The sequence below is a fragment of the Anoplopoma fimbria genome, chromosome 14 (assembly GCF_027596085.1).
Source record: "Anoplopoma fimbria isolate UVic2021 breed Golden Eagle Sablefish chromosome 14, Afim_UVic_2022, whole genome shotgun sequence".
Classification (NCBI taxonomy): Eukaryota; Metazoa; Chordata; class Actinopteri; order Perciformes; family Anoplopomatidae; genus Anoplopoma; species Anoplopoma fimbria.
In genome coordinates, this window is record NC_072462.1 from 11141328 (window position 1) to 11168713 (window position 27386).

The 27386-nt window shown below is 41.2% G+C and overlaps 1 protein-coding gene across 1 annotated transcript in view; it reads left to right on the forward strand.

The window, feature by feature from the left end:
• Window positions 1–27386, forward strand: part of dcc (DCC netrin 1 receptor) — a 240727-nt gene that overhangs the window by 193229 nt on the left and 20112 nt on the right. Inside the window, exons 23-27 of the mRNA XM_054612210.1 lie at window positions 5154–5316; window positions 6587–6810; window positions 7273–7389; window positions 17785–17934; window positions 23957–24244. Coding sequence (XP_054468185.1) covers window positions 5154–5316; window positions 6587–6810; window positions 7273–7389; window positions 17785–17934; window positions 23957–24244 — 942 coding nt within the window. The remainder of the gene's footprint in view (window positions 1–5153; window positions 5317–6586; window positions 6811–7272; window positions 7390–17784; window positions 17935–23956; window positions 24245–27386) is intronic.

Sequence of the window (27386 nt, forward strand, 5' to 3'; positions counted from 1 at the left end):
TATGATGACGTTAAGGTTGACCATGTTCACCATCTTGGTTTCATTTGTTAGCATGCTAACATGGCTAACCAACACCAAAAACAAAGTAACGCTAAGACTGATGGGAATGTCGTTAATTTTGCAGGTCTTTGGTTATAAACCAGAGTATTGGACACATAGACAAAGCCCAGATGATAATGGTGCCATACAGAAAGATAAGGGAAATAGTTATATATCTACATTAAATATCTACATTTCATGGCAATCCATCAAACAGATTTTTGAGTCACATTATAGTGGCGCTAGAGGAAATGTCTCAATATCTGTACAAAACTGGGTGAAACTCCATGTAATAGTTTTTTTTTCATTCTGGACAAAAGTGGTAGACTATTAAACAGACAGTCCCAACTCTAGACCCAAGCTGCTGGTATAAGACCTTTTGCCTGATATGGTATAAAAATGAAGGTATACAGTTTGTACAATTCACATTCATGACTGTGCATGAGAATTATCCGTGACTATACATTTTGTATTATTCACAGTTTTAAAAAAGGACCCAAAGACTCTATGTTCGCTACAATAAGAAAGTAATGTATACATACATTTAAAAATATGTCCCCAGTTATGAACTCATTTAGGTTCAGTATTCTTGTCATAAAAACGAAAACAGTATGTAACTATAATGTTAACAATAAGAACATTTTCATCATAGCAGAATAAAAGCATCTTTGTCATGAATTAGTAAATAAATATTCCATTAAAGTGTTGCAGTTCCATTTCCATGCTAAATGCACGTTTGCTTGACTTCCTAAATAACACCTGTTATCTCCCACTATGTAGTATGGCAAAATGAAGGATTTAAATATAAATAGTTGTTCATTTATAAATTATATTGTTCACAATAAAACAGGCCCTCCTGGGCTGGCTTTAACCATTACATTGGTTTCATCTGGCTCTATATTTTCATTATTCTGTATGTTGCCCTACATTGTGCGGCCACTGAGAAAGTGTCCAGCATCAGCAGGCTGAATGTTAAAAACTGCTTGTGTGAGGCCTCTTTGTTTCCCCGCTGGATGTTTCAGGGCTTTGTGAGGATTTCTACACTTCCTGTCGCTCGTGTGATTTGTTGATGTTGTTGTGGCTTTTTGAACCGACTGAGCGACGAGAGCTTCTGATTTATTCCACGCGGTGTCTCTGAGCCGCCGGGGGATTCGGCACCGTGCTCAAGGGCATCTCAGCACATGTTGTCGGTGTTCCTGTTATCGTCACTGACATACGTGTTGCTTGCGGCTCAGCTTCAACCTCCTCTCTACTTCTGTCACTTAAAGCAGTCACCTACAGCTGTGACATTTCTTTTTTTATAGTCCATACAATTCTGATTTATTGTGTTAAACTATTTTACTTTAATGACAAACTCACATTTGTGGTGATTATACTTGCCATGATGCCATGTGCTTTATTTAATAGTCACCTCAAAGGATAGATTTTTCTCGACCGCTTTTATCTTTTTAAGTTTTACATTTAATTATTTCAATTTATCTTATGATTCAAACTCAACAGATGAATTGCTTAGCAGAAGACTGCTTATAATCTCCACTAACTCGAATACAAAAAAATCTTTGTCTCCATTTTTTCTGGAATTAACACCGAATTACATCATTCTTTCTGGGAAATTATAGGTGCATAAACTACAGCGTTAGAGTTTAATTACCCAATAGAATGTCTGTTAAGCTATTTCCATACTGTCAGGAATACAATTCTGGTGTAGAAATAATGAATCCTTTATATATTTTTATTAAATGCAGTGTTTTAAGTGCCATTTAAGCATTTTTATTATATAAACAATACACACTATGTGTACGTTTGATACTATAGAATTAAAGCCATCATACTATCAGGAAAAAAATTGGGTCCTCAGTGTTCTCAACAGCAGTTCATGTAGGAAAAGCACAGGTCTTATTAATAACATCAACAGTCCCAGGAAGCCATGTGATGGAGAGTGAGCTGGCATGCACAAAACCCAGCCCAGTCACAAGGGAAAAAAATCTTGCTAATGTACTTTTTTGCTAATACAGAAATGTCAAACACTGACATTTGATTTGTTAAAAATGTTTTGCATTCTATCAGAACAAGTGACGTAGTTTATCGATATGATGACGAGTATAACCAGCTAGAAAGCCACATTAGAGTGGAGGATATGTGTCTGCCATTCATAAAAACTGGGGTCTGTTTGTGAGAAAGTCTAATAACTAGTTACAGAGTGAGGTACTCAGTACCAGAATGATTAGCTTATCAATTGGTTTCATGGGGGAGATTGTGTTGAAGGCTGAGCTGAAATCAACAAACAACATTGTGATGTAGCTGTTGTTATTCTAAAGATGAGTGATGGCTGAGTGGAGAGCAGTGAGACAGCGTCCTCTGTTGATCTGTTGGCTCTGTGTGCAAACTGGTGAGGGTCCAGGCTGGCTGGCTTTGCTTTTGATGTGGGAACCAGTTTCACAAAGCACTTCATCAGAATGAGGCCATGTGTTATTTAGACTGCAGATGATTTCGGTACAGGGACGATGGTGGCTGTCTTGAAGCAGGCGGGAACACTATACTGTCACAGTGATATCTTGAAAATGTCAGTGATGACATCAGTTAGTTGTTGGTGTTCGGGTCTCTCTCTTCCTTGATGCCCACCTTCCAGTCTTGCTCTGAAGATACTGTTTCCTTCCTCATCACCTGAATTGAAAGACAGCATTTTAGTGCCATCACCTCTCTGTTCGTTCAGGCTTTCCCGTTGGGGGATGATTTTATTGTCTTTGTGATCACAACATCATCAACATATTTGCCAACATACGATGTGACTGTTGATGTTAATTCCTGAAGATTGATATCGTTCTCCTGGGTGGCCGCATACCTGAACATGAGCCAGTCTGTACCTACTAAACAATCTTGTAGCTTGTTTAATTAGCTGGGCGTGAGTAGGCAGCAGGAGCAGGAAAATATGATCTGATTGTCCAAAGTGGGGGCAGGCTTTGTTGTTGCCAGGAGTATCAGTGTAAACATGGCCCAGTGTGTTGTGTCCTCTGGTGGTTATGTGGACATACCGGTAAAATTTTAGGCGAAACAGATCTGAGGTTTGTTTGATTGAAATCACCCAGGTATGATCAATAAATAAAAGTTCCTTTGTCATGCATTCATAGCAGAAATTGCTGCCTGGTTTTACGCTGCAGTTGCTAAGCGACGCCCACCTCTGTAGGCTTTCATTTAAATCTATCGCATAACACAATACAATAAAAAAACTTTATTATTCCACAAAGGCAAATGAAATGTTTAAAAAAAAAAACACTTATCGATGTGATAATAATATTATGATGTCACGTCCTGTATTCAGGGCCTGAGCAGAGTAATCAGTACGTCAGTCCATCCATCATACTCTTCTCTTCACAGACTGATATCTCAACAACTGCTTATCAGATTACCACCACATTTCCCAGTCCCATTCCCACTCCCCAGAGGTAGAACCCTTTTTTATGTTTATGATCTCAACTTTCAGTCCGGCCCTGTGAAGGGAGCAAATATCAGCAAAGGTTCAGAGTACTGTTTAAAAATCACATAAAAAAATGAAAGATGATGAAACGTAACTTTTTAAGAAAGGAAAAGAAAATAAAGTGATATTATGGCCGCTGTGCTGCAGCTGTAAGCTGTGATGGATTGTGGTCTTCATTGAGGGAGACTGGAGAGAGAGAGAGAGAGAGAGAAGGTGAAAGAGGTAAAGTGCCTCTCTCACATATATTTTTCTTAATCTATCTTTCCTCCATCTCTCCCCTCCTCTACCCTCCATTCTGTCCTTTCTCTCTCTCTTAGCCCTCTCTATCACCCCCAACACACACACACACACACACACACACACACACACACACACACACACACACACACACACTCCTGCTTCTTCCTCTTCCTCCTGTCTTCCTCTCTCTATAGCACACTTCCCTCTCTACACAGACCGAATGCTTCTCCTGTGTCTTCCTATTTTCCCTCTCTCTCTGCTCCAAGGTCGAGTTAATGAATGACAGAGCTTGTCATCAATTCCGCTTTCTCCCGTTACACCTGTCACATACATGCACACACACACAAACACACACGGACCTACGCGCACACATTGTATTGATTGTTACAGCAGCAGCAGCAGCTTTGTGTTTTCAGTCCAGTGAAACCACTTGGGCTTTAATTCTGGAGGGTTTTATTTTTTTTTGTTGTGTTTTTTTCCCTTTAGCTAAAGAAGAACTTTTTTTGTTTTGTTTGTGGTCTGTATCTTAATTAAAAGACATAAACAGGTGGATTAATAGGATTGTGGAGATTACATGTATTATTGTAAATAGCTTCTATTTATTGTGTTAAAGCTATGAGGCTTCTTGCATCTAAACATTTAGAATCATAGAACAAATTAAAATCTTTATTCACAATGTCATAATATGATATATCATCTTTCAAAATACAGTATCTCCTCGATGAAGGAACATTCTTACAACATCCTCCGTGGAAGTCAATGACAATATTAAAATGTAATAATTTAATTCAATTGAAATGTTATTTTACATTTCTGTGTATGTGATGTAGTGTGATTAGTATATATAATAATTGTCAATTAAAATTAAATTACTAATTAAAGCTATATTAACAAATACATTTTATACTAATCCAGCTGAACTTTTTGTTCTGGGATTTATTTTAAATCTGTCAATCAACTTTTAGGAATTTAACCACAATGAAAATTCACGTGCAAAATACTTTTTCCTGTTAATTTTCACAAGAAACAAGCCAAAATCTGGACATTTAAATTTGTAGTACTCAGGCTTACACAAATGAACATTTCTGCCAAAACATTCAGTCTACTGACCATTAAAGTTCATTATCAGTTTGGCAGTTTTATTCAATTTCAGTGTTGACAGTAATTGCATGGGATTTGCAAACACAAAGTCATATACACATTTAAGTTATTTATATGTAATGCAAACAGTTTCATGAGATTTAATTTATTTTGATAATAATAATCACAATAATTCCATTATGGTTAAACCCTTATTTGAGATGAGGAAAAACTCACGCCTCGACAGTTAATCTGACTAAACTTTTTGTACCATGTTTTATAATTCCCTACCTCCACTCCTCTTTTGTATGTATTTCAGAGTCTCCCATTGGTCAGATGCGTCCACCTCACGGCAGCGCCACGCCCCAGAAGAACAGCAACCTCCTGGTCATCATCGTGGTTTCCGTGGGAGCCATCACCGTGGTCGTGGTCGTCATCGTGGCGCTCATCTGCACCCGGCGCTCCTCCGCCCAGCAGAGGAAGTAAGGCGTTTCGTTCACCTCTGTGATGGCAGGCATCTGTGCATCTGTTCGGCTTGTTTAGTCTTTTTCATGGAAAAATCGAGTCTCAAAAGTGTTTCCCACCAACTGACAAAGCTCTGAAAATTTGTGCATCCCAAAAACCGGGAACGCCCTGACAATAATTAGCTTTTATCACCCTAGGTTCATCTTCTGCCTTCTAAATCCCATTTAGCAGTGGGTTTTTTGTAATCCTCAACAGGTTTCAGTATTATTTTGTAGCAGTTGTCAAATTGTTTTTTATTTTCTAATCCTGTTCATGATGTTTTGATCTTTGTTATTGTACTAATCCAATGGTTATAGTGACAGAAAGTGTGGTTTAATACTCCAACATACACTCATTTTAACAGTTCCTATGTCAGAAAAACAACACTACCACTCACTACCAATAGAAACATATAGAGAAGTAAGCGGGGGAGGTAAATACAGACATCTGGTTAGTGCAGACATAATAAATAAGTAAGATTAACAATGAGGTTTGATTTCATGAAAATCCTAAGGATTACAATTTGAGCCCCATTTTGCAATTTAGTAATTTAATAAACATGTGTTTTAGATATTAATCCAGTTCATGACATTTTGGATGGTATTATTGAATAATCTGGATTTGTTGTAACCCTTTCACAACTCCGTTCGTGACATTCCAATTTTATTTTATTTCCGGCTGTATTTTTCTACATTTATCTTTTTCATTTATAGTCTGGTTCATGACATTTAGATCATATTATTTAATAAATATTTGTCACATTTTAGTTTTGTTTTATTTTATATTGGAATTATTCTGATCCTGATCTTTCAAACGGTATTGTTTTATAATCCCATTTCTCAAATATCCATTTTATTTTATAATCCAGTTGGTAACATCTCATTGTTTTGCAATGTTAGAGCGGTTTCAGTTTTTATAATCCAGTCCATAAATCAAATGTTCTACTGCAAAGCACTGATCAGCTCAGCAGTATAATCCTTGTCCTCCTCGTCTCTCCTTCCACCATCATCTCTCTGTCTTCATTTTGTTCCAATTTGTCCGGGTAAATTACAGCACACATGAGCACTTCAACTGGTTTCATGGTGGATGTACAGGGGTGTTCATGTTCTGCTGGGATTTGGAGGGTTGCCTAGCGACATGACTCTTAAAGCAGTCCGCCCATGGTTCACAGTGTCGTCCTCTTAACACCTTCAGTCTGTTCTTCCTTCCTGCCCACTGACTTCTTCACTTGTCTCGTCCTCTGTGCAGGAAGAGAGCGAGCCACAGTGCCAGCAAGAGGAAGGGCAGCCAGAAGGACTTGCGGCCCCCCGACCTGTGGATCCACCACGAGGAGATGGAGATGAAGAACCTGGAGAAAGCTCCCAGCGTGGCCCCGTCCGTACGCGATTCGCCCATACAGTCCTGCCAGGACCTTCCCCAGGTCGCACACAGCCAATCAGAGAGCCAGATGGGCAGCAAGAGCAGCCACTCAGGTACAGGATGGATGCAGATTCATTCATTCATTTATTTATCCACTTATCCAGCCACCTTATTTGTTTACACATATGTATGATTTTTATAATTTTAATCAAGTGTATTTTCCTTTATTTCTTTACTTTGATGCGAGTATGGATGTCTTTTATTAAGCATATGTCATGTCAGAGTTCATCTCTATGTTGCCTGGCAACATAAAAACCTAAAATTTAAAATTCTATTGCATTTATAATCTGCGTGCTAAATATAAAAAAGTAATCTTTCCTTCATTTCTGTGGTGCTAACTGATTCATTTATACCCATTATGAGTCTGATTACATCAGCTGTGTAATGAAGCCTGTATTAATCATAAGATATTTAAATAATTTCTCCCAGTGGAAAATTGTTAGCTGAGCACATTTTAATATTCTGTTATGGCAGTTTAAAAAAAGGAGAAAATAAGAATTATTTTGGTGTTCCAGGAGCTGACGGCGACGAGGCGTCCAGCAGCATCTCCACTCTGGATCGCTCCCTGGGGGCCAGGAGGGGAACGCGAAGCAAGATGATGATTCCTATGGACTCACAGCCCAGCAACACACGTAAGTGACACAACTCTGTGCATGTGTGTGTTCACTGGCTCTCGGGAACTCCATTTACTTAGTTTCCTTTGCTCAAAGGTGTTCAGAAGCAAAAAAAAGTCTCTGCAAGCAGTGCTCTGAGCTAAATGTTAACATCATTATACTAACATGCTTGCAATGACAATAAAAACATGCTGATGTTAAGCTGGTGTAACGTTTACCATATTCAACATCTCAGTTTAGCGTGTGTTTTTTTGCTAATTAGCACTAAACACAAAGTGCAGCCGAAGTTGATGGGAACGTCATTGTTTTGCAGATATTTTGCCAATAACCAAAGTATTGGATGAATTTAATTGGACCTGATTATGGCACTAGATGAAATATCAGAAGATCACCAGAGTTATTAGAACTAGTGCAGTGCCCGTTCTTTGGACTTGTCTCTTTGGAACTTGTGACCGTTTCGGAGTAGCTAGCTTGCTTTGACGACACGCCTTACTCAGTTAATTAAGGGTTAGTTAACAGTTGTTCAACCAATTCCCTCGAAACCACAAATGTGGAGCTCATGACGGCACTGCAGTGAAAGTCTGAAGTGGCTAGCATGGCTATAAATGTACATTAAATGTTGACCTATCTTTGAGGTGGTGCTTCGCATGAATGTGTCGCTATCGATCGTTGGTCCCTTTTAGGGATTTATCTTTACAAACCATTGATGCTTTAAAAGGTGTTTGTGAATTTGGCTATTTTTTTTTATCGAAGTAGACAGATGTTGTTGTTTTCATATTGTGAGTTTGATGACAAAGGTTTATGATCAAAATCTTGCATTTCCAATACATTAAGTGCTTTCACATTGATGTGATGAAGCAGAATCACATATGAAATGTGTTTCAATGATGAATTCCGATATGTTCTTTTGTAAGGACTGGGTTTTTTCCCCTTAAGAGGTCCACAGATTCTCAGTAAATACCCGCACTGATTCCTGGATCCAGGACCAGACCTGACTCAAACTGATTTGGTATTATGGTCACGGTTCTTCCTGATGGTGCATGGAACATCACGTGACCTTTCTGCGGCAGTCGGGTGTCTTAGGGTGATGATGATGGTCAGGACGGTTCATCTCTCTCTTCTCCTCTCTGTCTGTCCCCGGGTGGTTGAGATGTAAAAAGACTTTTGTGCTAAAGTGAAGTTGGGGGAAGAGAGAACACGCGCACACACACATACACTTTCTCACACAGATAATTAGCCTGTACTCAGACTGACTCAGAGGACAGAGAGGAGAGGGAGAAGATCTGAGGATGAGTGAATGAGGAGAGGTGGACGAGCAAGGGGGAGACAACGAGAGAGAGAGATGAAGAAGAAATGTGTGTGTGAGAGAGTGAGAGAGAGAGAGAGAGAGACGTCTGAAGTTCAACTCAATTTTCAGTTCCAAGTTCTTTATTATCATATTTACAACAAAACCTGTGATGCAGGCGTTGGCAATGGAAATCTTGAATCACAGGCTCCCTCCAACAAAGCTAATTAAATATGTATTAAAGAAATGATGTAAAAAAAAAAAAAAAATATATATATATATATATTTACAGAGATTTATGTAGTAAGATGTAGTAAGTGTTTATTGATAATGAAAAGTATTAAGGATACATGTACAGATATGTTAACAGATTGTCAGATGATGAGCTCAGGAGCTGAAGAGTTCAGCGGTCTTCTCTCCTGTTGGATGAAGCTGGCCCTGAGTGAGGCGCTGAGCAGTTTTCACCTACTACTACTGGTGTTACTGCCATACCAGGTGGTGATGTAGCTGGATAGGACGCTCTTGATGGTGCACCTGTAGAAGTTGCAGAGCGTTCTTGAGTCTATGTTGAACCTCTTCAGTCTGCAGCGAAAGAAACACAGTGTTGGTTTTGGCGTTTGTGTGGTGAGTGGACCCAGAGAAACCGGAAGCCGCTGACTCTACCGTAGTCCTGTTGATTCAATTCAATTCAATTCAGTTTATTTTGTATAGCCCAAAATCACAAATTACAAATTTGCCTCAGAGGGCTTTACAATCTGTACACATGCGACATCCTCTGTCCTTCCCTCACATCGGCACAGGAAAAACTCCCCTAAAAAACCCCTTTAACAGGGAGAAAAAAGGAAGAAACCTATGGGAGAACGACAGAGGAGGGATCCTTCTCCCAGGATGGACAGAATGCAATAGATGTCATGTGTACAGAATGAGCAGCATAACAGAGATACAACACATTCAATGTATATGACATACATGATTCATATAATAAGACTACTTATAATAACAGCAGCACTTATTACAGTAGAATTATAATTATGAAAATAGGGATAGTAATGTGATTAATAACAATAATCGAAGTAGCAGTGGGTGTCAGTCGGCTCACAGCAGGAGGCACGACTACGGTCCAGGTACCACAACGATTCATGGAAACCTGCAGAGCGAGAAAGCAAAAGGGCTTCAGGGTGGAAGTAAAGCTAAAATGCTTAATGGTACAGGTAATAGTAATAGTAATGTGACTAGTAATAATAATGGTGGTAGCAGTCGGTGTCAGCAGGGCCGTAGCAGGATGCACGGTTGATGGTGATGGGGGCGTGTCCTTATCCCTTTCACTTCTTGTAGTCCACAATCAGCTCTTTAGCTTTGCTGACTTTGAGATGGAGGATGTTGTCGTGGCACAAGTTTTGTTGTGAACCCTTATCAAGTGTCAATTTACAGAGTGTGAGAGGGTTCATAAATGTGTCTAAGTTTCAGTCCAGATGAATGAAAACTGTGAGGCTTTGTATTTGTGCTTTGAATTCACAGTGTTGTTTTGAGTATTGATCCATCAAACTTAATGTTCTACAGTCACCTAGTAGAATGTGAGAAACAATTGGCTGCTGATCAACAGAATGATGGAGTGGGGTTCATGGCGGTTGTAGCTGTAAATAGATGGACTCTGTGCAGCCCATGTAGGGGCAGTAAGGTTCATGTAACACAAGAGGAGAGAACCAGCTGGACATGTGTTATGGCAACATCAAAAAGGCCTACATATCCCCTCAGAAACCACCTGTGAGCGCCATTTAGCTGTTCAGCTGCTGCCCACACACAGGCTAAATTCTGAAGCAAAAGAGAGATGAACAGAGAAGAGTCCACGTGTGGTCCAGTGAAGCAGTCCGGAGCCTGCGGGACTGCAATGGCTGCACAGATTGGCAGGTTTTCACCCAGGGCCACTCACTATATGCTTATACCCACACAGGCTGTTAAGAGCCGCCCAAACAACAAGCCATGGCTCACATCTCACCTGAAAAGAGCAATTCAAGCAAAGAGCAGAGCCTTTGCTTATGGGCACGGAGTGGAGGGGAAAGCCTCGCAATTAGGGAGATAGCCCGAGTCAAAGGACTCAGGTGGGGCCATGGAGGCGGGCGTAAATAAAGTCACGCCGGGGTTTTCTGTCCAAGTGGCAAAATATGATGAGTAGCGATGAGATCACGTCAGAAATGCTGCCCCTGAAAACCCTGCTAATAATCTTCTTAAAAAGCAGAACCTCATTGTTCCCTCTTTCTGGAAGTCCTGGACATGTTAACATTTCCAGTACTTTGTGTGTGCACTCACACACACACACAGAATAAGTAGAAGGCCTTGCTTTTCTTTTATTTATCTCCTTTTTTAGGATCATGTTACTGTGGTTTCTATTAATTGTATTGTCTGTTAGTATGGTACTGGATTTCCCTTTGTGGGTGATAAAGATCCATTCATCTATCCAGAGAGCCACCTGTCGGTGTAACATCTGTAACACCGCATCGCATCCATGAGTCGGTTTCTCCTCTGGGAAGAAGCACATAATCTAATTACTGCCTTCTCTCTCTTTGGAGTGTGTGCGTCTCTGTGTGTGCAGTCACATCGGTCTGAGCTGAAAGTTTCATATTGTAATTACCCCGCTCTCTGTCTGCCTGTGAGGATTTGTGTCCTCCCTTCTCTCCCCTTTTTATTCTTCTTCTGTCGTGTTGTTTACTGCAGTTGTTACAAGCCAAAGCTGCTACACTGAGCAGCAACAATTAGGTTACAACGCTGGGTGTTCTTTTCTGGAGACTGTGAGTCAGCGGGTGACTGATAATTTTTCTAGCATGTGACAAGACCTCCTGTGTGTTTACATAAACCGTAAAACAGGAAAAAGCCTTCAGGCTTACTCTGCCAACACACATACCTGTCCTCTACTCTGATCTTTTTTTTCTCTCTTTCTGATTCTCTTTCTGTTATGAAAGCGAGACACACTTCTTCATCCGGTCTCCGGTCCTCCTTCATTCTTTCTTCCACTTAAGCCGTGGCCCCGTGGCTTCACTGCTCTCAGACTTTTCAGTTTTAGTCTGATTGTATAAAAGTCTTTGAGAAAATGACCCTACTTCCTGTTGCACAGATGAAAACAAAACGGGTGGTACTCATATACCACCCGTTTTGTTGTTAGTCCATAATTCTGAAAAGAACAGCCAAGCGATAGTCAGCTGTATCTCTGCCAATAATTGTTGTTTTTGCTATTTTTCTTAATAAAGCTTAAACAGAAAGGGGCTCAATGAGGAAAGTCAGTGAAGGTTCGTTACCACTGTGTCTGGAAGTTGTCTGTGTTTTCGTTCCACACCTTTCAACTGGTTCACAGTGTGTTTTCAGTTCATAAAGGTTAATTTTAACATTTTGGTCACCTAACAATGTCTTATTAAGCTTTCTGTTGTACTTTGCTCCAATGCTTTACATAAAACAACAGTAGCAATGGAGTTGGTAATAGCGGAGCCTACGATGTTATTTTTTGTAGAGGAAAACGGTTTCAGAAAATAGCTTCACCTTTTTGTTCTTCCCGTCCAAATAAATGTGTCATTACAGGAATTTACAAGAGAGAGCTTCGGTTAAAAAGGTATCGAGATATTTTAAGGTAAATGATGGAGTATACTACACCTTTAAATTCTTTTACAGGCCATCAAATTTCACCATATGCTGACGACCTGCTTTGTCTTGGTCAATCTCTCCTCTCTCGTTTAATTTCAAATACTCATGGTGATGGTGGTCGTTTTAATCTCTCTATCAAATGGATTTGAGCAAACCAGCTTTACCTCCTTTAAATGAATGCAACAACTAATTAAAAAGTGGATTTAGAAAAATCCTTCGGGCTTAGTTTCAGATATCCTTTGTTAAAACTGACAGCTAATGGACGAATTTAGATTAGCACAAAACTGCAATTTTGTGGTAAAGAGAACTACACTCCCATTTGTTGTGCTAGTGTGCTTCATTTATGCCCAATAACTGGTTGTTGTGAAATGATACAAGGTCAGGAAGAGTAAAATAGATGAGCATTCTTCTGAATTGGATTTCATGATTGTGTAATATTGCAAGAATTGAATCAAACTGCAACCTCTTGCACATAATGAGGGCTCAGTTAGTTCATTTTAAAGTGCCTGCAGGGTCTGCATTGTTTCTATCGTTGCCTCTGTCTCTTTAGCTCTCTGTCTCTACAGAATTAGCAATGGCTGTATCCACCATTAAGGTTACCAAGGTCCAGACCTTCGTATTTTATAAATAAAAGCACTTGAATTATGTGCGGCAACGATATTGTACAATGTTGAGATAACCGTCTCATCTGATCGCCGTCATTGCTTGTGTGTGCCTGTGTTTGTGCATGTGTGTGGGCGCTGATGTGATGAAGGGGATGATCTTGTTGTTACTACCAAATCTTTACCCAACACCGTACTAAATCCATGCGAGGCGTGTTTCAGGTGACTAGTTAAACTGGTGGACTGCGGGTAGTTAGTTAATGCCATTCATCTGCAGACACATCATCTGACCAATAGCTTCTTTGTGGTTTCGCTACATTAAAGAAAGCTGACAGTGATTTCAGCTACTTAGTTTCACTTTCACCTCTAAATAGCCTAGGTGTGGTTTCATTCTCAACTGAGGGAGACAAAAAATGAAATTGACTGACATTAAAAGCTCAGCTTTGGGATGAAAAAAGAGATGCAGCAAAAGATGAGAATATCAGAAAAAGAAAGAGAGAAGGTGGTGGAGATGAGGGAGGAAGAGCAGGTATTGACCACTGTGCTATGTAAACTATGTAATTATAACAGAAATATATGTGTTCTTCGGTTATAAATTGGATCCTATAGGCTCAATTCAACGACACAAACACCTTGCATAACTAAAGTGTAATATCAATGCATTATTGTACTAACATATTAATGTAAAACACACCTTTTGCTTACCATTTTGTGCTGTTTGAGACACATTTCTATAATTCAGATCCAAAATGATGCAATCTCAAAGATGAACTGAATAATGTGTGTGTCATTCTGGTAAATAATGCGTCTACCTGTGGCGGGAGAGACACGTGAGGAGTCACAGAGAAAGGATACAGGCAGTGAATACAGAGGGTGACAGAGAATCATTTATCCTCTTCTCTATTTTCAGATTGTAGTGTGGATCATTCATTTTAACATTTATCCTGAGTGCTAACTGATCATGTATGCTACTGCCCACTGCCATGGTTTTAAAGCTGTTGTTATCCAATGTTTGCTCTCCAAGCATCTTAAAATAAACGTATTTGATCAGGGAAATCAAAAAACGGTCAATTTTTTTACATCAGCATTTGTTAAACTCTGTGTACAGCCATTGAAGCAGCCCAGGTCTTCTTCACGTCTCCCTCTGCTGCCACATCTCTGCTCTACTGATGCTACTGATCTCTTTATCTACCTTCTGTTTTGATCTCTTTGTGTCTGCTGTCTGGTTTCCTTCGCTCTCTCTCCGTCTTTGTTTCACGTTTTTCCATCTCGATCTTCATGTGTGTTTAAAAAACATTTATGACATCTCTCTTTTTGGATCAAGCTTTCATACATCCTATTTCCTGTCTCCATACTCGGTCTTTGTGTATTTTAAATTGTCTATCTTTTCTGAGTTTGTTTTTGTCATATAATTCAAACCCTTTCTTCCCGTTCTTTTGGTTCCTTTTTTTTTCTTCAGTCATTTCTTTTGTCATCTGTTTTCTAGGGTTTATGTTTATTATGTCATCAGTTCTCTTTCGTCTTTCTTTCTTATTTATCGTTAGATTTATGTTTGTCTCCCAAATTCAGAAACCTACATTTCCTCTTTTGCTCTTTTCCGTTTGGTTTTTCTATTTCTGTCTCGTATTGTCTTGTCTGGCATCTCTCTCTCTTTCAAAAAACACACACACACACACACACACACACACACACACACACATACACACACACACCCCTCCATTAGCCTGTAGCTCACTGCACCAAAATCCTCAATATTCTTAGTCAATAAGGATATTGATCCGACATGCTCATCTCTGGTCGTCTCGCTGCTGTAATCAAACCCTGCTTCTCTTTAAATGATCACAGCACAAATAATGTAAACAACACACACACACACAAACACACACACAAGCACACACACTCCCTAAAGCTGCTGATCACAGTCTTGCTGCTTCCAAATATTCAATACTTTCCAATCAATACTGGTATTGATCAGGGTTTAGTAGAATCAGAGCGAGTGGCTCAGAGGAAGCAGTGGAGGAGAGGAGCACTCAGTGTTTTACGTCAGTCGCTTACAATTCAATTGAACGGGTTTGACATGACATGACAAGACATCACCTCACCACGAAGGGTCCCGTTCTAAATAACGGATGACAACCAGACCTCTGGAAGCAACATCATTCTGTGGCCAGCAGTACAGAGCACGTTACATAATGGATCCTCATACAACGGTTCTTATGATATCTTACGTAAAGTTACTCCTCATCAACATACGTGTATTTTCAAAATAAACCTCCGTCTTCATGGAAAAAACGTAGATAGGTTTGGATCTTTGTTTGGCTTAAATAACTACGGAAGTGCCGTAACTACATTACACAAATAAATCAACATTGACTTCTCTGTTCACATGGAGAACGAACTCTTGCTTGAATGATGGCTGTTTTTCACTTTTTATGGTCTTATCAGTCCTTTATACTGATTAAGTGGATAAAATAACAAATTGTTTTGTGGCATATCTATGAACTACGGCTCATTGTTACTTAATATTTTTCGTTGGTATAGCTACGAGTGCTGGATGAGGCCAGCCTACATAATAAAATGTCTTGAGATATTATCAACAAAAACGTACTTAAAACGTTCTTTGCAAAATTTATTTTTAGAATGCTAACCTGATGTTTGTAAACAAATATTCAGAACCGGACCCTTAGTGGTGACGGGACATGTCTCGGGGAGCCCCCCACCCACCTCAGGTAAACAACTATCATCCATCCTTCAGTTGATAATATTCATCAAGTCATTACAGCAGGCTCCTTTCCCACTTCCTAAACCCTACTTCTAGCGCCCTTGCTCATACAACACCCCTCTTTTGAGCTCTGCTAATACACAGAAAGCTTCTGGAGGGGACATTTTTATTAGCTTTTTGATGTTGAAGTAATAAAAATTGCTTGGTATCTTAGTGTCAATGGGAACGCTCATTTTTGAAATAACCAAAATTCTGCACAAATCTTTTTTTTATTTTCAGATCAGGCAATACGCCTTTGTGACTAATTCCACTCCACAAAAACAATTCCAGCGTCTCTGTCTTGGCTGGTAAACATTCATTAACGTTGGGAAAGGCAATATTGAACGCACCTCTAGCATGACTGAATGTTTGTTTGAAAAGGCACATCGAGAGAGAGACTCAAACATGGGAAGGACGAGGGAGAGATGCACACACACAGACAGACGGACGGACAGACACACACACAACACTGTCTCTTCAAGCCTGTTTAGGAGATAAGAGGCCCCTCTGTGTTTTGTGTGTGTGTGTTGTGTACCTGAGGCGGTGTTATCAGTCTCGGTGAGTTTGACTCCCTGCTGTTCCCTCTCAAGGTCACAATATGAACTCTGTCTGGTCAGACTGCAAACTCTGCTGCATTCACTGGTGTGTGTGTGTGTGTGTGTGTGTGTGTGTGTGTGTGTGTGTGTGTGTGTGTGTGTGTGTGTGTGTGTGTGTGTGTGTGTGTGTGTGTGTGACTCAGAGATTTGTCTTACACCTATTCATGCTGTGAGATGATACATTTAATCCTGTACTGCTTATATACCGAGGCATCCCTCCCAGCAGCCTGGTTTACTGACTGTTTGGCCCCTCTGTTTCTAGAGCCTTGTTTACTGACTCTTTGGCCCCTCTGTTTCTGGAGCCTGGTTTACTGACTGTTTGGCCCCTCTATTCATGCTGTGAGATGATACATTTAATCCTGTTACTGCTTATATACCGAGGCATCCCTCCCAGCAGCCTGGTTTACTGACTGTTTGCCCCTCTGTTTCTGAGCCTGGTTTACTGACTGTTTGTTCTGTTTCTGGAGCCTGGTTTACTGACTGTTTGGCCCCTCTGTTTCTAGAGCCTGGTTTACTGACTCCCTGTGTTTCAGGAGCCTAGTTTACTGACTGTTTGGCCCCTCTGTTTCTGGAGCCTGGTTTACTGACTGTTTGGCCCCTCTGTTTCTGGAGCCTGGTTTACTGACTGTTTGGCCCCTCTGTTTCTGGAGCCTGGTTTACTGACTGTTTGGTCCCTGTGTTTCAGGAGCCTAGCTTGCTGACTGTTTGGCCCCTCTGTTTCTGGAGCCTGGTTTACTGACTGTTTGGCCCCTCTCTTCTTCAGGAGCCTGGTTTACTGACTGTTTGGCCCCTCTGTTTCTGGAGCCTGGTTTACTGACTGTTTGGCCCCTCTGTTTCTGGAGCCTGGTTTTGACTGTTTGGCCCCTCTGTTTCTGGAGCCTGGTTTACTGACTGTTTGGCCCCTCTGTTTCTGGAGCCTGGTTTACTGACTGTTTGGCCCCTCTGTTTCTGGAGCCTGGTTTACTGACTGTTTGGCCCCTCTGTTTCTGGAGCTGACTGTTTGGCCCCTGTTTCAGGAGCCTACTGACTGTTTGGCCCCTCTGTTTCCCTCTGTTTCTGGAGCCTGGTTTACTGACTGTTTGACCCCTCTGTTTCTGGAGCCTGGTTTACTGACTGTTTGGCCCCTCTGTTTCTGGAGCCTGGTTTACTGACTGTTTGGCCCCTCTGTTTCTGGAGCCTGGTTTACTGACTGTTTGGCCCCTCTGTTTCTGGAGCCTGGTTTACTGACTGTTTGGCCCCCTGTTTCTCTGTTTTCTGTTTGGGAGCCTGGTTTACTGACTGTTTGGCCCCTCTGTTTCTGGAGCCTGGTTTACTGACTGTTTTTGGCCCCTCTGTTTCTGGAGTTTCTGGAGCCTGGTTTACTGACTGTTTGGCCCCTCTGTTTCTGGAGCCTGGTTTACTGACTGTTTGGCCCCTCTGTTTCTGGAGCCTGGTTTACTGACTGTTTGGCCCCTCTGTTTCTGGAGCCTGGTTTACTGACTGTTTGGCCCCTCTGTTTCTGGAGCCTGGTTTACTGACTGTTTGGCCACTCTGTTTCAGCGGTGGTCAGTGCCATCCCGGTTCCAGCCCTGGACTCCTCTCAGTATCCTGGTATTCTGCCTTCACCCTCCTGCGGCTTCACCCACAACAAGTTCAGCCTGAGACCGATGCCTTTCCAAAGCCTGACCGTGGACAGAGGATACACACCAGGTACTGCAGTACTACTGGTTAGGGATGTCCCGATCCGATATTTGGATCGGATCGGCCGCCGATATTAGCAAAAAAATGCATATCAATATCGGATCGGCCTGCACGGGAAAATCCCGATCCGGACTCCCGATCCAGTTTGTTTTCAAAACTCCGGTCCGTGTTTGGAGCCTGGTTCTCGACTGAGCGCACCAATGTAGGTAATCCATTCCAGTTTTTTTCAGCTTTTCCCCCCAAATCCGGTCCGCGTTGTTCAGCACACCTAGCGCACACCTAGTGACCTGTCCAGCATCCCACTTGTCTGTGCATGTCCCACTAAGGATTTAAAGTTATCGATAAAAATGTCAGCTGTGTGGGATTATTTTACCCTAAAAAACGAAAAAGACGAACAGGCGGACATTTTGTCTATTTTGTGTTTATTTAACCCTGAATAAACAGGTCAGCTTCTCATTACCAACTATTGTGGATTATTCAAACTAACCTAATTAAGTTGGCTAGTTGTTCTTAAGAGTAAAACCCTTTTCAACATGAGTAGTACAACAAAATAAGTAAATATCTTTAATCTTTAATACATGCTTGGATCGGCCGGTATCGGTATCGGCCGATGCTAAAAGCTACAATATCGGTATCGGATCGGAAGTGCAAAAAGCTGGATCGGGACATCCCTACTACTGGTCCTAAATACTCCTGACACTACTGTAGAGACAGAGATACCCGATGGCAATCCCCCCTAGCTCGTGCTCCATTATCTGGTCATGTACAGAATGACAAACACCATGACATAGACTCAAATGTTTGATTTCATTGAGTTGAAACAAAAGCCTTTCTGAACCATCCAGTGGTAGTCAACACGTTTAATAGCTCGCAGTCTTACACGGCAGCGGTGTTTCATTTTAACGAGTGACCGTGTTAACCGGTGACTCTCAGCAGAATACGTCCATGGTTGCTCGTGTTGGCGGCTGCTGTTGAAAACACAAACATGTAGGTGTCCATTTGAAAGCCTTCAATCAATTTTAAACAGAAACTCATCTGTGTTTATTATCTACGCCAACAATTTACAATTTTCAGCTTCAACTGTAGAGTCTGCTTTCGATTCTGACAATCCAACATGTAACAACCCCATATTTTGTAGCTTATGACACTCTAAATCCAATGGTTAAAGCTTGTTAACTTGTCTGGTCAGCCGGGGCAAAGCGTCACTTCCGTTGCCAACGTGTGCACACATATTTTCCATGACGTCGGCTGGAAAAGGTTGAAGGTCTTTAATAGAAACAACAGGGCTTACACTGCAAAATCTTCATCTTTCCAGCTCTCTCTCTCTCTCTCTCATCCTCCCCTTCTCCCCTTCTCAGTCGTATTTAAGGCCATTTTGCTGCAGAGCTAAATGCTAAACGACATGCTGGGGAGCAGTAATTCAGTAATTGGCTAATTCCTGGTCGGCTTGTATCAGTGATTTAACAGCAGCAGAGAGACGATGGGGAGAGTCATTGAATTAGCCGACACAGTGGGAGACCCAATGGCAAAACGCACACTTTCAACGAGCTGACGGAGGATGGGGGGGGGCAGGCAGCCATGACAGAGAGGCAGACATAATGAGCAAGTGATGGAGAGGCAGTTAGTAAGGGAGGTAACATAAACTTTAAAGTAAGATAAACAGTCCGACGCGGAGCTTTTTTTTACCGATTCCATAAGGAGAGCTTCACACTCTGTTGCCAGGCAACATGAAGGGACTCAGGAAGACGTTGATCTCACCAGAACTTGTTGGATGCATTTTGAAATTTGAATCAATCTCTTATGATCTTGGTAATATTTCTGATTATAATACAGCTCAAGGGCGGCTGTGACTCAGCAGTGTGGATCCCCAGCTCATCCTGCCCACCTGTCGAAGTGTCCTTGAGCAAGATGTGCGTGCGTGTCACTATTACTTAAATCACTGAGATCATTCAGTTGGTGAACTGATCTGGGAACTGAGAGATGCAACAAAAACGATTATAGACAGTAGTGGTGCTTTCACTCACTTGGCAATCATTTTAAGATAACTTTTGAAATGTTGCATGAAAATAAAGGTGTGTACCGATTTACTGGCTTGGAGCGACTAACTCGGCACAAGCGTAGTTTGGTCAGCAGTTGGCAGTAGGTCCCGCTTTAGGTTTTCCTGTAATCCGCCAAAGATTTCAATAACTTTTAGCATTGTGAACTTAAGCGCCACTAGCGTCCTAGTGAGAGTTCCAGTACAACAAGATACAAACAAAACATGAAACCTGACAATACTCCTATAACCTATACTGTAGTACAAAGTGGTCAAAACCTACACAGCTAAACCTTCTCTCTACCGACCAGCAGGGGGCGACTCCTCTGGCTGTATAGAAGTCTATGAGAAAATGACTCTACTTCTCTCTTGATTTATTACCTCAGTAAACACTGTACACATGAGTTAATGGTCTCAATCTTTAGTTCCAAGTCTTCTTCAATTCAGCATGATGTTCATTTCGTAAATGATGCTCCATTTAGAGTCAAATAGACCGTAAAGCAGACTATGCTTTAGGGCGGGCTTACTGTGATTGACAGGTCTCTACCAGAGCCGTATACGCCGTCTCTACGTCACTCCTCCACATTCCAAATAAATTAACTTCTGTCGATTGTTTGCGAAAAAGAAAAAACATGGCGTCAGCCATAATCCAAGATGGTGACGGCTACAACGGCACACAAGGCCTTAAAACAGCAATCCACAAACAAAAGGGTGAAGTCAGGAGTACTCTTCTACATCTATGGTTTCTACAGGAGCCCAGAACAGACAAACCAAACACTGACACTAAAGAGGGCCTTTTTTTTTTTTAACGTTACCTGAAGGCCACTGTAGTTCAGGGGTAGTCAGTCTGATGCAATCTGCAACATCACCAGTAGATTTCCCTAAATCCTACACCCTGCTGCTTTAATAGGGCAATTATTTAACCGCTAAATCAAGAAAGGTATGTTTCTCTGTCAAGGAACATTTAGGTGAAAAGTGCACTTATGTAACCGTACAAGAGAGTAAAAAAAACGACTTCTACACTGAACCAGTCCTTCTTCTGCAGACGAATAAAGAGATAATCAAATAAATCATGGATCCTCTCTACTTGGAATTCTCTTACCAGCGGATCTGTTAACCACCCACACATACACGCATCGTGTTTTATGTCTAAACACACTTGTTATGCCTTCCATTCAGACACTGTGAGTCACCAGCAGACTGACGCTCTCACACTCTCTATTCATTCACAGACGCTCCGAGTAAAAAAACCAGCCGAGGTGTTATTAAACAGCACGGTGTTATGGGCATCTTAAAATGCATCCAGACTGTTCCCTGATGCTGGGATCACAATAACACCACTGTGACACAAGTGGTGGATTAGAGTAGGGGAAGTGTTTGGTGCCGAGCAGAGGGGTGATATCAGGTTAGCTCTGGTGATTGTGATTTTGCTCTGCTTTCTGTGTGATTACATGTCGAGTATATTGTGATATGTTAGCCTGAGAATCAAGATTAATTCCCATATTGTGCTCATGTTGGCAAATTATTATTGGAAGTTGGTGGTATTTTGTTATGTATTGCCTTTAACCAGTCACCAACGAGGGATGTTTTCTTATTACCAGTTGACGCAGAAGCTGTGGTGGGGGTTGTTGGGAGCAACGTTTTTTACGAAGTTAAAATAAGTGTGTTGATGTAAGAGTTATTATTTCTGAATCACTGAGTCACTGGTTATGGGACATTTGTTTTGATGCAGTTTTTTTTCATAATGCAGATACGAAGCTGACTGTTCATGAAGGAAGATTACATATATATAACCTCCCTTTTTGTCGCCACTTTAGCGACAGTTACTTCTTGGTCCCACCTACAAAGCTCTGATTAGTCGATTGCTGGTCGAAAAAAGTTTCAGTTATTGTCACCACTTGGCCCTTCTGAATCGCCGAACAAATCAGAGATGTGGAGCATGATTGAGAGATCTTTTACAATAGTTACACTTTGTCGTCTGGTTTCTATCTCTCAGTTCTCAAATCAATCATTTCCCATTTAGAGCTCCCCCTAGAGGCCTGGACAACCTCTGTTGTGTTGACTGGGGGTTTTTTGTGGTTTGTTTGTTTTTGACTTTGCTTTATGTTCTGTTTTTGGCACGTTTTTTTGTTTTGGCTTTCGGCAACATGTTTTTCTTAATTTGAGTTGTTTAATTTGTTATGGATTTGCATAAGTGTCTTTAAATTGGCGATCGTTTCTGAAGCCCCGCCACATTTCTTCTTATGGAAACGTTCATGGCTGTTTTTCGTCCACAGTAAATACTGATCCTTTTAGCTGCAAAATCTTGGAGATTTTTTTGGTCTTTGTTTCTTAATTACGGTTGCCCTGAGAGCTTTAAAATCGAATCAGTTCATCCTTGAGCTCAGGTGGACGCCAAGTTTGAAGAAACAGCAAAAAAACTGGGGTTGATTACGGACAGATGGACAGAACGGACAACCATAAAATGAAATGCCTCTGGCTGTCTCAGACACAAAGGCATAGAACCTAACACAACCGAAGACACGTCTTCACCTATTTTAACCGCACATACGCAAAGTTAGAAGGAGAGCTGTGAATAGAGGAGCTCACCATAAAACAGAAACAGTCTCCAGGGGACACAGAAAAGTGATGCACACGGCTGGGACACGCTTAGTGCCGTGGTTTGTGGCATATGAAGATATCGAAGTCAGCTATCCGTCATTGATTCAGATTTTATAACACTAATAAGCAAAAGGCTAACGTCAGATGTCTACAATAAAAGAATAAGACGATCACAATGTTAGAATAAGTTTCATTATAGGTCATTTTGCAACGCTACTTTGATTACTTCAGTGTCCCCTGGTGTTGTGAGCTTCTCTCAGCTCTTTTTCTAAATGCTGTGCATGTTGTGAAATTGGTGAAGATGTTTCTTCATTTGCTTGTGTAGTTTTCTTAACGTGCAGTTATAGCTCTCGGTGCCATCGTACTTAATTACATTTGTTTCACACTTTCTTGGTGAGGTGAGAAAACAAAAAAAGAGCATTCTCCTATTAAATCAAGAAAAATAACTCTCTGTTCTCCTCTTCAGTCTTTCTCCCATTCTCTGCCATGGGGAGTGTTTTTCTCCCTCTCAGCTTTTCCTCTCGTTTCCTCCTCTTATCTCGGCTGCTTGATGAACGCACACAGCGACTCTACATGTAATTACCGGACGTCTTCTGTCTCCCGTGGTCGCTCTGATCCGACTGGCTGTAGCTGCACGAGGAGTTTCATCTCCAACATGTCACATCCGAGGGCGTGTTCCTGCACACAGTCAGGATTTTCCTTTCCCTCCTCTTCTTCAGCGGGATTCCTCTTCCTCCTCTCTCCCTCACACGTCTATCTACGATCAGAAGAGAAAGGGATTTTTTCTAAACATTCGGCCAACGCATAAACACTGGCGAGAAACTTTACACTCAACAAGAACAAATGTGCAAACCCGGAAGTCTCTGGGTTTCTTTACGTGTGACGAAGACATCGATGGCTTGAATTAAGTTATTAAGATCCGTTAGACTATCACCTATATCTAGTGGGGATGGAACACATGTAGAAGGGTCCCAGGTCATTAAATATGGAGAATAAGGTCCATGCAGACTATATTTGCATTTACATTCCTGCCAAAAAAAAATCTCGGTCTTGCTGCAGTAACAATGATTTACACAATAGTGCCATATTACTGTCTACATCAAAGCATGAGCTGTCTATGAAAAAACACTGAAGCTCTTTAGGATGCTGAGGCAAAATATTCACACGTTTGAAGTTCTGATGTTTGCTTGTTTTTTGATATATACTGTAACAGTGTTTTTCTGTCTTTTCTCCAAATGCCTGTTCACTCTTTACAATGACTGTATGTTTCGTCTTTTGTCCCTCCCCTCTCTCCGTCCCAAAATCCATCCTTGACATCTCTACTCTCTTTTTCTCCTCCCAATGATTCCTTTCACACCCTTCCCCCTGCCCTTCATCCCTTCACCTCCTCCTCAGCGATGCCTTCGGACTCCTCCATCAATCCTCTCCTCCAGCAGCAGCCCCAAACCCAGCAGGCCACTCCGCTCCTCCCCGGCTCCTCAGCACCTTCTGGGGAGCACGTCCCTGGCCCGATCCCGGGGGCCCCTGCTACTACTGACGAGACCCAGGCTGGCAGCGGTCGCACCATCCCAACAGCCTGCGTTCGGCCCACCCACCCGCTCCGGAGCTTCACCAACCCGCTGCTGCCACCGCCGATGGGCACCATTGACCCCAAGGTGTACACCTCCATGATGCCGCAATCCAGTGAGTACAGCCGATTGTTTCACAATGCAAAGGTCACGCGCACCCCCAGATTTTTTGGTTTGTTGTCATGTTATAATGCAACTTATGCTCATACAACAGTTTGTATGATTTCTCACAAAAAGTTACTTCTCTATTTTGGTCCGTTTTTCTTCGAAAGCTGCAGCAACACATGTCAATTGAAACAGCTTAGTTTGGTTTAGGCAACAAAAAGACACTACTACATTTTATTTGTAGATATAACATTGGATGAGAACAGCCTGTATAATGTGACATGAAGTCACATGACATTACATGAGACATAAGGTGACCTCATGTCATAAGGGACCTCATGTGTCCAGGCGGTTCTAACAAGTGATGACAATGTAGAAGTGCCTTAAACTTGCATTCTTTCTGATTCTAGTAGGGGGCGAGTGATTGCATAGAAGTTTATGAGAAAATGACTCTACTTCTCACTTGATTTATTCCCTCAGTAAACATTGTAAACATGAGTTTATGGTCTCAATTTCTAGTTTCAAGTCTTCTTCAATACAGCATGATGTTCATTTAGTAAATTATAGTGAATTTTGAGTCATATAGATCATAAAGGCGAGTGTGCTTTAGGGCGGGGTTACCTTTTAATTGACAGGTCACTACCACGGCGTTGTCCGCTCTTGGAGTTCACTTCAACATTTGATTGGTTGGATTCAGTTCCACTCTCTCATGCCACCACTGGTCCCAAAAAAACAAGATGTCGACGGCCAAAGACCAAGACTACTAAAGACATAATTCCAAACTTAACGCTTCAAAACTGTAGTCGACAAACCAATGGGTACATCCACTTCTTATACACAGTCTTTCTATGTGACGTGACAAATCTTGATATGACATGACATGATGCAATATCACTTCATTCAGCTGCAGTTCCTCTAATGTCCACTAGCTGCTGATTCAAGAAATCGCTTCATTTGCTTCTCACGACTTCATCATGTTGTCAACCAGAGGGTTGCAATGGTCTTTCCTTTGGACCGATGTTAAATTTATTATCTTGTGTTTTGGAGGTAATTAACGTGCTTTGTTGAGACACTGTGGACTTAAGTCATGAGAAACCAAGGTTTGTTATCAGTCCATTTTTCTGAAGTAAGTTATTGCAAGTTGTATGCAATACACTAAGGATTGATCATTAATAAAGTATTGCATTCCTACCAATTCATGTATTTTGTCATCATGTATCACACATGATGACAAAACCAATATGTTTTTAAACTCTTGTTCCACTCTGTAGCTGCTCCAGTTTGTTGGTTATTTTGTCAGATTCCAGTTCCTCTTTGTTTAAAATGGATCTCTGCTGAGCGCCTTTAATATTTCATTCAGAGAAGCTAAATGTGTTAGCCTAAGGCTGCTACACTGTGTGTGTGTGTGTGTGTGTGTGTGTGTGTGTGTGTGTGTGTGTGTGTGTGTGTGTGTGTGTGTGTGTGTGTGTGTGTGTGTGTGTGTGTGTGTGTGTGTGTGTGTCTGCGTGTGTGGGTGTTTATAGTAAGATGCACTTGCAAATGGCCTTGACATTAGCCAGAGGGTTGGATCTGAGCTGGACTGACCTCCTAGTGTTCTCTCCATCTTTCCATGTTACCTGTCTGTCTGTCTCCATATGTTCAGCTTTTCCTCTCCCTCTCTCTCTGTCTGTCTTTCAAGGCAACACGTTCTCACTCCCAATTCATCAAATACCACAGCTTGGTCAGTGGCCCTACGCTTCAAACTATGGTGCTCGACGTATCAAATTTTTCACATGTCAATTTTTGGTTGTTACATGCATTCACTGTCTTTTCAAAATAACATTCATATTCCCAAGAAATAACCTGGTTAGTTTTAGGTAAGACGAAGTTAGGTAGGAGACGTTACGTTTGTGACTTAAGTAAAGTTACTTAACTTAACTTACATATTTAAGTTGAAATATGTCGTTGTTTAACGCAAGACACTAACAGCGGTCACCAGTGTGAAAGTTCTTGCGAACATTGTGGCACTTTATACTACGTCACATGACTTCCTCCTTTACTCCTAGCATGACTATGGACACTCAGAGAGTCATAGTTTGTGTTGGATCACTGACACGCTAATATAATTGATGACGGAGAAAGGAGTCATTGTATTTGACAAAACATCCCTCTCCCTCATGAAAATCAGACTCTCCTCAGTTGTATTTGTGTATTTTGCCATTCTTGCAGGCCCTAGCAATGGCAGTGTTATGCCCTGTCTACACTTATACATATATTTTTTTTAAAGGATATTTACCTCTAAATTCTAAAATAAAATTCTGTCCACACGATCTTCGTTTTTTTTAAATCTCTCCATCCAAACTATAACGGAATAAAGCTCAAATGCTCACCAGATCAGTGATACCTAAATTCCAAAGAAGATTCTAAGCATGCTCATTGAGCTTATTTTCTGTTAGTTGTGTTAAGAAATAGTCAACTATAGTAAAGAAATCGCTTATTATTTATTTATTTGTACATACTTAATTTTGCTTAGCGCCACTTCCAGGCGGTAACCGATGCAAAAAAGAATGACAAAATGCAGTCCAAATATGGTCGCTACCGTTCACTGATTGCAAAAAGTCAACATGGCGACAAACTCAAGTCTTCAAAACAGCAGTTCAAAAACCAATGGGTGACATGATGATTACGTCAAGTTCTTGTATACAGTCTATGGTCACTTTACAATATAAGGCTATTAAATCCCAAGAAGAAATTGATTGGGAGGTTTGTGAGACAAAATATTCAGACATTTTAGTGTTCTCTTATGAACAATGTCCTGCCAAGAAAGACTGGAAACCAGTTCCCTTGTAAAAAAAAAACATGATAAAAAATATCAATAGTATTGACCAAGCTCAAGACCATCCCGTCAAAGTAGTTGCCCCTTGCCTTGGAACTTGGTACAGATATCCATGGTGACCAGAAGATGAACATCGTAATGGTATCGTTGATCCCCCTTACTTTTTTCTCCACATTTTGCACCAGCACGTCAAAAGTCCTTAGTTAATGATTGAATCACTAAGCCTTGATTGTGGAGAAGCAATCGGCAAATCAGTGCGAGCAATTTTGAGAACTATGATGTTGTCTTCTTATACAGCTAGCTAGCTACCGACCTGCGTTTAACAAAAACAGCGACA